Source organism: Oryx dammah, unplaced genomic scaffold, assembly GCF_014754425.2.
Source record: "Oryx dammah isolate SB20612 unplaced genomic scaffold, SCBI_Odam_1.1 HiC_scaffold_17, whole genome shotgun sequence".
In the NCBI taxonomy this organism is placed as follows: Eukaryota; Metazoa; Chordata; class Mammalia; order Artiodactyla; family Bovidae; genus Oryx; species Oryx dammah.
Genome location: NW_024070201.1, coordinates 15,535,767 through 15,547,883, shown reverse-complemented (window position 1 = coordinate 15,547,883; position 12,117 = coordinate 15,535,767). Strand labels below are relative to the sequence as shown.

At 38.1% G+C, this 12,117-nt stretch overlaps 1 protein-coding gene across 2 annotated transcripts in view; it reads right to left on the bottom strand.

Moving 5' to 3' along the window:
- CWF19L2 (CWF19 like cell cycle control factor 2) overlaps positions 1 to 12,117 on the bottom strand; it is a 142,953-nt gene that overhangs the window by 11,595 nt on the left and 119,241 nt on the right. For both annotated transcript variants that reach the window (XM_040257907.1, XM_040257908.1), the window contains one exon: positions 7,999 to 8,079. In XM_040257907.1, coding sequence (XP_040113841.1) covers positions 7,999 to 8,079 — 81 coding nt within the window. The remainder of the gene's footprint in view (positions 1 to 7,998; positions 8,080 to 12,117) is intronic.

The window sequence follows — 12,117 nt, the reverse complement described above, 5'->3', positions numbered from 1 at the left end:
TTTCTTTTTTTTTTTTTTTAATTAATTTATTTATTTTTAATTTTTACTTTACAATTCTGTATTGGTTTTGGCATAGATTGACATGAATCCCCTCTGCCTTTTCTAAAACCAGCTTGAACATCTGGAAGTTCATGGTTCATGTACTGCTGAAGCCTGGTTGGAGAATTTTGAGCATTACTTTATTAGCATGTGAGATGAGTGGAATTGTGTGGTAGTTTGAGCATTCTTTGGCATTGCCTTTCTTTGGGATTAGAGTGAAAACTGACCTTTTCTAGTCCTGTGGCCACTGCTGGGTTTTCCAAATCTGCTGGCATAATGGAAGCACTTTCACAGCATCATCTTCCAGGATTCAAAACAGCTTAACTAGAATTCCATCACCTCCACTAGCTTTGTTTGTAGTGATGCTTCCTAAGGCTCACTTGACTTCACATTCCAGGATGTCTGGCTCTAGGTGAGTGATCACACACCATCATGATTAGCTTGGTCATGAAGATATTTTTTGTACAGTTCTTCTGTGTATTCTTGCCACCTCTTAATATCTTCTGCTTCTGTTAGGTCCATACCATTTCTGTCCTTTATCGAGCCCATCTTTACATGAAATATTCCCTTGGTATCTCTAATTTTCTTGAAGAGATCTCTAGTCTTTCCCATTCTGTTGTTTTCCTCTATTTCTTTGCATTGATCACTGAGGAAGGCTTTCTTATCTCTCCATGCTATTCTTTGGAACTCTGCATTCAGATGCTTATATCTTTCCTTTTTTCCTTTGCTTTTCGCTTCTCTTCTTTTCACAGCTATTTGTAAGGCCTCCACAGACAGCCTAACCTCTGTCTTATCTGCCCCAGTTAGTAAGAGAGAAGAGATTTAAATGAAATCAATGACATCTGCTAACTTTGTGGGTTCTTCTTATCTAAGTTTAAAAGGTATCTTTCTTTCAGAAGTCTAGCCAAAAATACAATTCTATTGTGTTCTAAATTGTTGTTAAAACCTAATTCTAATTTTGTTGTACACTCTGAAGCCTTGACTTTAGCAGGGAGCAACAGGAGGGGGTAGATGTTAGCTGTGTGTTTGCCATATATGACCTTCATTATTTTGAGGTATATTCCCTCTATGCCCACTTTCTGGAGAAATTTATCATAAATGGATGCCAAGTTTTATCAAAAGCTTTTTTCTGCCATATATTGAAATGATCACATGGTTTTTATTTTCAATTTGTTAACGTGGTGTATCACATTGATTGATTTGAATATTGGAAAGTTCTTGCAATTCTGGGTTAAATCTCACTTGATCTTTTTAATATATTGCTGGATTCAGTCTGCTATTAGTTGTTGAGGATTTTTTCATCTATGTTCATCAGTGATATTGAACTCTAATCTTTTTTGTGATATCTTTGTCTGGTTTTAGTATCAGGGTGATGCTGGACTCATATAGATGAGTTTAGAAGCATTTCTTCCTCTGCAATTTTTTGGAATAGTTTCAGAAGGATAAATGTTAGGTAGAATTCAGCTGTAGAGCCATCTGGTTCTAGATTTTTGTTTGCTGGAAATTTTTAAATTACTGACTCAATTTCAGTACTGGTAATTCATCCATTCATCTTTTCTATTTGTGCTTGGCTCAGTTTTGGAAGATTATACCTTCAAAAGACCCCAAATAGCCAAAACAATCTTGAGAAAGAAGAACAAAGCTGGAAGAATTATGCTCCCTGACTTCAGATCATACTCTTTAATACAAAGCTACACCCACCAGAACAGTTTGATACTGGCATTGAAAACAGACACAGATCAATGGAACAGAACAGACAGCCCAGAAACAAACTCACACACCTATAGTCACCAAAAGGAACCAAGAATATATGAAGAAAAGACAGTCTCTTCAATAAACAGTGCTGGGAAAACTAGACAGATACATTTAAAGAAGTGAAATTAGAACATTCTCTAACATCATACAAAAAATAAAAGTTAAAATGGATTAAAGATCTAAAGTTAAGGCCAGATACTATAAAATGCCTACAGGAAAATAGAGAACATTCAGGGACATGAATCACAGCAAAAATATTTGTGTCCATCTCCTGCTGCTGGTGCTGCTAAATCGCTTCAGTCGTGTCTGACTCTATGCGACCCCATTGACAAAAGCCCACCAGGCTTCCCCGTCCCTGGGATTCTCCAGGCAAGAACACTGGAGTGGGTTGCCATTTCCTTCTCCAATGCATGGAAGTAAAGAGTGAAAGTGAAGTCGCTCAGTCGTGTCCCACTCTTCGCGACCCCATGGACTGCAGCCTACCAGGCTTCTCTGTCCATGGATTTTCCAGGCAAGAGTACTGGAGTGGGGTGCCATTGCCTTTTCTAATCCATCTCAGGGAGTATATTAAATAAAAGCAGAAGTAAAGAAATGGGACCTAAGCAAATTTAAAAGCTTTTGCACAGCAAAGGAAATTATCAACAAAATTTAAAGACGACCTACTAAATGGGAGAAAATTTTTGCAAATTATATGACCAATAAGGGGTTAATCCAACATATATAAACAGTTAATACAGCTCAATATAAAAACAAACAAACAAACAACCCAACTAAAAAGGGGATAAAAAAAAACTGAATTTTACCAAGGAGGAAATGAAGATGCCACAGGCATATGAAAAGATGCTCAAAATCACTAATATCAGGAAAATGCTAATCAAAAAGAAAACCACAATGAGATATCACCTCACACCTTTATGGCTACTGCTAAAAATAAAACAAATAACAAAGATGGCAAGGATATGAAGAAAAGAGAACACTAAAACCCTATTGGTGGGAATGTAAATTGGTGTAGCCACCAGGCTAAACAGTATAGAGTTTTATTAAAAAACTCAATATACTACTACCATATAACTCAGCAATTCCTCTCTTGGGTATATATATCTGAAAAAACCAAAAACACTAATTTGAAAAGGTATATGCATAGAATGTTTATGCTGTTGTTCAGTTGCCAAGTCATGTCCAAATCTTTGCAATCCCATGGCTGCAGCACTCCAGGCCTCCCTGTCCCTCACCATCTCCCAGAGTTTGCCCAAGTTCATGTCCATTGACTTGGTGATGCCATCCAACCATCTCATCCTCTGTTGCCCTCTTCTCTTTCTGCCTTCAATCTTTCCCAGCATCAGGGTCTTTTCCAATGAGTCAGCTCTTTACATCAGATGGCCTAAGTATTGAAACTTCAGGATCACTATCAGTCCTTTCAATGAATATTCAGGGTTAATATCCTTCAGGATTGACTGGTCTGATCTCCTTGCTGTCCACGGGACTCTCAAGAGTCTTCTCCAGCACCATGGTTCAAAAGCATCAATTATTCGATTTTTTATGGTCCAATTCTCACATCTGTATATAATTACCATAAAGACCACAACCTTGACTATACAGACCATTAACAGCAAAATGATGTCTTTGCTTTTTAATACACTGTCTAGGTTTGTCATGGGCTTTCCTGGTGAGTCAGTAGTAAAGAATCTGCCTGCAAGGCACGAGACGCAGGTTCGATCCCTGGATGGGGAAGATCTCCTGGAGGAGGGCAAGGCAACCCACTCCACTATTCTTGCCTGGAGAATGCCATCGACAAAGGAGCCTGGTGAGCTATGGTCCATTGGGTGACAAAGAGTCAGACACAGCTGAAGCGACTGAGCACTGTTTGTCATAGCTTTCCTTCTAAGAAGCAATGGTCTTCTAATTCCATGACTGCAGTCACCATACACAGGGATTCTAGAGCCCAAGAAGAAGAAATCTTTCACTGCTTCCACCTTTTCCTCTTCAATTTGCAATGAAGAGATGGGACCAAATGCCATTTTAGTTATTTTAATATTGAGTTTTAAGCCAGCTTTTCCACTCTCTTCTTTCACCCTCATCAAGAGGCTCTTTAGTTCCACCTCACTTTCTGCCATTAGAGCAGTATCACCTGCATATCTGAGGTTGTTGATATTTCTCCTGGCAACCTTGATTCCACCTTGTAAGTCATCCAGCCCAGCATTTTATATGATGTACTAAGCTAAGCACATCATGTATAAGCTAAATAAACAGGGTGACAATAAACAGCCTCACTGTGCTCCTTCCTCAATTTTGAACCAGTCCATTGTTCCATATAAGGTCCTAACTGTTGCTTCTTGACCTTCATACAGGTTTCACAGGAGACAAGTAAGACGATCTGGTATTCCCATCTCTTTAAGAATTTTCCACAGTTTTTTATGATCCACACAGTCAAAGTCTCTAGCATAGTTAATGAAACAGAAGTAGATGTTTTTCTGGAAATCCCTTGCTTTCTCTATGATCCAGTGAAAATTGGCAATTTCACCTCTGGTTCCTCTGCCTTTTCTAAACCAAGTTGGTACATCTTGGAAGTTCTTGTTTCACGTAATGCTGAAGCCTAGTCTGAAGGATTTTGAGTATAACATTACTAGCATGGAAAGTGAGTCCAAGTGTCCAGTAGTTTGAACATTGTTTAGCACTTCCTTTCTTGGGAACCGGGATATCGATCGACCTTTTCCAGTCCTGTGGCTACTGCTAGGTTTTCCAAATTTGCTGATATATTGAGTGCAGCACTTTAACAGCATCATCTTTTAGGATTTTAAACAGCTCTGCTGGAATTCCATCACCTCCACTAGCTTTATTGGCAGCAGTGCTTCCTAATGCCCTTTTGACTGCACACTCCAGGATGTCTGGCTCTAGGTGAGTGATTACACCATTGTGGTTATTCGGGTTATTAAGTGTCAGGAGCCGTGTTTGGCATTACTGACAAAATGGAGGCACAGCCCCAATCCCTCTCTTTGTCCCACAGGCACGGACCCGGGATGAAGGAGTTAGGCCTTATAACTCTGACTTGTTTTTTCCTTTCCTCGGCTGAGTTGACTGAAAAGAATATTAAGGTGCTTATTGTTCTTGAGAGGAGCATGAGAAGGCACAAAGCCTTCTGCAGCTGTGCTCAGAGAATAATTCATAAAGTTAATCATTGACATTTGATCAAGGACTTTTGCAGAAGAGTGTTCCAGGGTGAGCACATAGGCCGCAGCTTGAGGCCATGGGAGGGATTGCTATCTGAAGCCTATTTGTGAGGAAAGTTTTTTTATGGCAAAGGAGTTTGCTGCATTTAGGGCTTAGTAATAATTAAAATAGTTAGAAGCTAAAGATTTAAGGAATGTTGTAATATTAGCATATTCTATTATAGCTCATAGAGATTAGGAACTTTAGCAATGTTAATAGCTAGAAGCGCTTTTTAAAAAACAGTGAGCTTAGGATACTAGGGACAAACAAGAGTTAGAAAGATAAGATATAAGCTGAGGTTTGTGGTATGCAACCCAGACTTAAGCACGAGTTACAGTAAAACACTATTCTGAGAGAACCGCTGGAGCAGAAACTCTGTTCGAAGGGCAACAATGATTTATAGAGACAATAAATCTGGGTGAGGGGAAATTGAAAATGTCAAACCTCTGACCTAATGCTTTTGTAAAAGTATAAAAAGAATCTTAAGCTTGAAATAAAGTTACACAGTCCAAGAAAATTCAGAGGCTCCATCATACTTGCCAACACCATTCCTCCCTTTGGGTTAAATCCCTGGCGGCTGGAGCTGGACTCGGGCAATAAAGATCTTTGGTGTATAGTTCTTCTGTGTGTTCCTGACATCTCTTCTTGATCTCTTCTGCTTCTGTTAGGTTTTCACCACTTCTGTCCTTTACTGTGCCCATATTTACATGAAATGTTCTTTTGATATTTCCAACTTTCTTGAAGAGATCTCTAGTCTCCTTCATGGTCACTGCCTTGTCATGTTGAAGGGGCTTGTGTAACTCTATGAAGCTAGGAACCGTGCCATGCAGGGCCACACAAGACAGATGGTTTCCACAGGAGAGTTCTGACATAACGTGGTCCACTGAAGGAAGGCGTGACAAACCACCCTAGTATTCTTGCTACGAGAACCCCATGAACTGTATAAAAAGCCGAATGTTCATCAGTTCATTTCACTCGCTCAGTCGTGTCTGACTCTTTGCGACCACATGGACTTCAGCATGCCAGGCTTCCCTGTCCATCACCAACTCCTGCAGCTTGCTCAAACTCATGTCCATTGAGTTGGTGATGCCATCCAACCATCTCATCCTCTGTCATCCCCTTCTCCTCCTGCCTTCAGTCTTCCCCAGCTTCAGGGTCTTCTCCTATGAGTCAGTTCTTCACATCAGGTGGCCAAAGTATTGGAGTTTCAGCTTCAGCATCAGTCCTTCCAATGAATATTCAGGACTGATTTCCCTTAGGATTGACTGGTTGGAAAATGTTCATAGCAGCATTATTTACAATAGCCAAGATATGAAAACATCTTAAGTGTCCATCAACAGATGAATGGACAAAGAAGTTAAAAAGAACAGAATTCTGCTATCTGCAGCAACATGGATGGACTTGGATGGCATTTGGCATTATGGGAACTGAAATAAGGCAGAGGAGGACAAATACTATATGATATCTCTTATACGTGGAATCTAAAAAATGCAACAAACTAATGAATAAAGGGGAAAAGAAGCAGACATACAGATATAGAGAACAAACTGGTGGTTACCAGTACCAATGAGCAGGGGCGATATGGGGTTGGGGAGTTGAAGATACAAACTATCATGTATAATATAGGCTCAAGGATGTATTGTACAACATGGAAAACACAGCCAATATTTTGTAATAACTGTAAATGGAAAGTAAACTTTTAAAATTGTATTAAATTTCTTTTTAATTTTTAAAAAGAGAAAAGACTTATAAATGGTTTTACTTTTGAATTAAAACTGTCTCCAATAATGCAGATTTCAATCTTTTGTCTGGGATATAATAAAGGTAATAAAGGATATAAAAAAGGAGATTCTATTAGTCACATGTATCAGGAGTCTGGATTTCCAAAAGAAATGCAATAGAAATATTCTAGTGATATCTTCTATAATAGGGGTCAGCAAAATTTTAAAAACTTATAAAAAACTTTTTAAAACCTATAATAAAAGTTTTAACTTAAATAAAAATAATTTGGGCATTGCACATCATAAAATTTTTATTGTAACTCTCAATTCTGCCCTTGTAGCATGAAAGCAGCCAAAGACAGTACTCATATAAGGATATATCTATGTTACTATAAAACTTCATTCACACAAACAAGCAGCAGGTTGGGTTTAGTACAAAGAATGCAGTTCCCAACTCTTGCACCAGAATATAAGCTACAAAAAGTCTTTGCTCTGCTTCATTATGTATAAATGTACCTAGAACACTGCCTGGTAAATAGCAGGCATTCAAATATACATTCATATAATACTCTTTTCATAGAAAAAGAAAAAGAAATCTATAGTTCTATTATATATATCTATTCCATTTAATGTGTATTTCTAGAAAAGAAGGAGGTCACTACAGAAGTACTCACCTTAAATCTTCCTTCAATTTAAAACTTGACTTGAAAATCAAGATTAAACTATGAAGCATGGTTAGTAAGGTCTCTAAAAGAAAAATGTATTCATAATCTAACTCAACTACTATTTTAAAGGAACATAACAGTGGACCTATGTATAGGTACCCTCCCCCCACAAAAAAGGAGTGAGAAGGAGAGTTTTAAATTTAAAACAGGATCTTTAGGAGAGACCAATGTTTTTCTCATTACAAATTCAGTAACAAGAAAGCATCTTTCCTCACTTGTCCCACAGAGGCTGACAATCTCATAAGAAGAACTTTCATGGCTGAGAATCTCATAAGAAGAATTTTCACGGCAGTCTTATGGCTGTCATAACCAATTATAAGGACTACTGCAGAGGGCTGGAAAATCAGGAATAAATATTCATATAAGCCATTAGACAAATAAGGATTTGCTAGACCAGGTAAGACAAAAATAATTTCTTCTTCATTTATAGAATTATAAGTACTTCACCTTTGGTCACTGAGCCAAATGGTCTCTTTCTCAAATAAGATATGGAAATTACAAAGATTCTAACAGTAGGGTTATTTCTTTTATTAAGAAAAAGTAATACTTACAGACTTTCTGATGTCTTTTGAAGAGAGATCAATCAATTTCTTGTTTATGGACCATTCTTCATCAGATTCCATTATGGCTTTCTAAGAAATAGCCATTTGTTAATGAAAATATACAAGTGAATACAAAGAGGCAGCTTAAAAATAAAGTAATACGGTGAATTAGCTATAGGGTATACTATACATGTTAGGTCATTATTTTGAATGAATTAACCCTTTAATTTCTGTTACCTAAAATTGGAATTTCTTGATTTCATACAAGTCTGATCTTCACCCAAACTGATTCTATATTACTCATTCTATACTCCTGTACATAAAAATTCACAAATTTCCTACTTCATTCATAGCATGTGTGCATGCTTACTTAGCCTTTCAGCTGTGTCTCACTCTTTGTGACCCCATGGACTGTAGCTTGATAGGCTCCTCTGTCCATGAGATTACCCCAGCAAGAATACTGGAGTGGCTTCTATTTCCTCCTCCAGGGGATCTTCCCAAACCAGCGATCAAATCCATGTCTCTTCCATCTCCTGCATTGGGAGGCAGATTTGTTTTTGTTTTTTTAATTGGAGGCTAATTACTTCACAAGAATACAAGTAAATTAATGCAAAAAAGCAAAATCGCTGTCTGAGGAAGCCTTACAAATAGCTGTGAAAAGAAGAGAAGCAAAAAGCAAAAGAGAAAAGGAAAGCTATACCCATTTGAATGCAGAGTTCCAAAGAATAGCAAGGAGAGATAAGAAAGCCTTCCTCAGTGATCCCTGCAAAGAAATAGAGGAAAGCAATATAATGGGAAAGACTAGAGATCTCTTACAAGAAAATCAGAGATACCAAGGGAACATTTCATGCAAAGATGGGCTCAATAAGGGACAGAAATGGTACGGACCTAACAGAAGCAGAAGATATTAAGAAGATGTGGCAAGAATACACAGAAGAACTGTATAAAAAAGATCTTCACGACCCAAATAATCACGATGGTGTGATCACTCACCTAGAGTCAGACATCCTGGAATGCAAAGTCAAATGGACCTTAGGAAGCATCACCACAAACAAAGCTAGAGGAGGCAATGGAATTCCAGTTGAGCTATTTCAAATCCTAAAAGATGATGCTGTGAAAGTTCTATACTCAATATGCCAGCAATTTTGGAAAACTCAACAGTGGCCACAGGACTGGAAAAGAAGCCCAATCCCAAAGAAAGACAATGCCAAAGAATGCTCAAACTACCACACAATTGTACTCATCTCACACGCTAGTAAAGTAATGCTCAAAATTCTCCAAACCAGGCTTCAACAATACATGAGCCATGAACTTCCAGATGTTTAAGCTGGTTTTAGAAAAGGCAGAGGAACCAGAGATCAGATTGCCAACTGATGTAATCAAAAAAATAAGAGAGTTCCAGAAAAGCATCTATTTCTGCTTTATTGACTATGCGAAAGCCTTTGACTGTGTGGTTCACAATAAAGTGTGGAAAATTCTGAAGGAGACCACCTGACCTGCCTCTTGAGAAATCTGTATGCAGGTCAGGAAGCAACAGTTAGAACTGGACATGGAACTGGTTCCAAATAGGAAAAGTAGTACATCAGGGCGGTATATTGTCACCCTGCTTATTTAACTTCTATGCAGAGTACATCATGAAAAACGCTGGGCTGTTAAAGCACAAGCTGGAATCAAGATTGCTGGGAAAAATACCAATAACCTCAGATATGCAGATGACACCACCCTTACAGCAGAAAGCAAAGAACTAAAGAGCCTCTTGATGAAAGTAATAGAAGAGAGTGAAAAAGTTGGCTTAAAACTCAACATTCAGGAAACTAAAACCGTGGCATCCGATCCCATCACTGCATGGCAAATAGATGGGGAAACAATGGACAGTGACAGATTTTATTTTTGGGGGCTCCAAAATCCCTGCAGATGGTTACTGCAGCTATGAAATTAAAAGATGCTTACTCCTTGGAAGGAAAGTTATGACCAATCTAGATAGCATATTAAAAAACAGAAATATTACTTTGCCAACAAAGGTCCATCTAGTCAAGGCTATGGTTTCTCCAGTAGACATGTATGGATGTGAGAGGTGGACTATAAAGAAAGCTGAGCACAGAAGAATTGATGCTTCTGAACTGTGGTGTTGGAGAAGACTCTTGAGAGTCCCTTGGACTGCGAGGAGATCCAACCAGTCCATCCTAAAGGAAATCAGTCTTGAATACTCATTAGAAGGACTGATGCTGAAGCTGAAACTCCAATACTTTGGCCACCTGATGCAAAGAACTGACTCATCTGAAAGGACCCTGATGCTGCAAAAGAGTGAAGGTGGGAGGACAAGGGGACGACAGAGGATAAGATGGTTGGATGGCATCACCAACTCGATCGACATGAGTTTGAGTAAACTCCAGGAGTTGGTGATGGACAGGGAGGCCTGGCGTGCTGCAGTCCATGGTGTTGCAAAGAGTCGGACACGATGAAATGACTGAACTGAACTGAATTACAATATTGTGGTAGTTTTTTGGCATACATTGACATGAATCAGCCACAGCTGGACATGTGTCCCCCGGTCTTAAACCCCCTCCCACCACCCTCCCCGTTCCATCCCTCTGGGTTGTCCCAGTGCACCATCTTTGAGTGCCCTATTTTATGCCTCAAACTTGGACTGGTCATCTATTTCACATATGTTAATATACATGTTTCAATGCTATTCTTTCAAATCATCCCACCCTCATGGCAGGTAGATTCTTTACCACTGAGCGACCTGGGAAGCCCACTCCATTCACAGACATCAACTCAAATAAATTCAATTTGCTTTATTGCTTTATTTCTTTGAAATATAAGAAGGTATTTATGTGCTTTCTGGTAACCAAATACTTGAACTATTTCTGGTTACAGAAAAAAGGAGCAAAATTGTATGGGGAAAAAAAGACATAGAAATGGAATTATACGACTTATCTAAGCTAATCAATATGACTAACATGTATTGCAAAAAATATGTAATAGAAAGAAGCACTAGGGTGATAAGTATAAAATACTCTCATTTTTATATAACATCACTACAATGAAGCAAATTTAAATGTGAAAATAACACTCAAATAAGCACAGTATACTGCTATTCCCTATTTAAAAGACATGTGTTTCTTGTGTTGATACTATAATGTAGTACATTTGATAGAAAACTGAAACCAGATCAAATAAATACATCTTTAATGATCATATAATAGTATAGAAGAGTGATATATCATTCTTCTAAAAGATGACACTTCTGTCACCCACCACTGAGCAACAGTAGCTGCTTATGCTGTGCCCTATATACGTCAATACTTACATTCATCATCTAGTAGTCTACTGATGAAGTGTAAGAGAAAAAGAAAAGATGCCGAAGAAAAGCATAATCATCTCTTTCTCAATTTATTTTGTTTAACACAGGACTGATATGGAGTTGCAGATTATCTGGCTTGTCTGTATTTTAATAGTATGACATTTCAAAGCAAATAATCAGATTGGTTTTCAAAATTTCTACAGGAAAAGTAGATTTCACCACCGCATCAACCTTAATAGGTTTTATAATTCTTTTTTAAAAATAATCCTTTTTACTGGGATTTGTAGTCCATATTAATGAACTTTACAATCCTACACTGTCTAAACTTTGCAAGTTTCTATATCACCTCAACGAAACATTATCTTTTTAAAATATAGATGTTACTATTCCATATATAGTTCTACATTTACAAATTTATATTAGTCTATAAATTATACTGCACTCAGGTCAGTATTAAACAAAGGTTATTTAGCTAAACCTGCCTGAACATTATGGACTTTCCTAGTGGGTCCATGGTAAAGAAACCACCTGACTAAGCAAGAGACCTGGATTTGATCCCTGGGTCAGGAAGACACCTGGAGAAGGAAATGACAACACACTCCTGGGAAATCCCACTAACAGAGAAGCCTGGCAGGCTATAGTCCATGGGGTCACAAAACAGTCAGACATGGCTTAGCGACTGAGCACACACGGATGCATGCTCGAACATTAAAATGAAACCTAATTGTTTAAGAACTCTAATCATTTGAAATCTTCAAAAATGCATGGCAAGGTTAGATTTTGGTTTCTTTTTACAAATAGCATGATGAAATATTAAATAC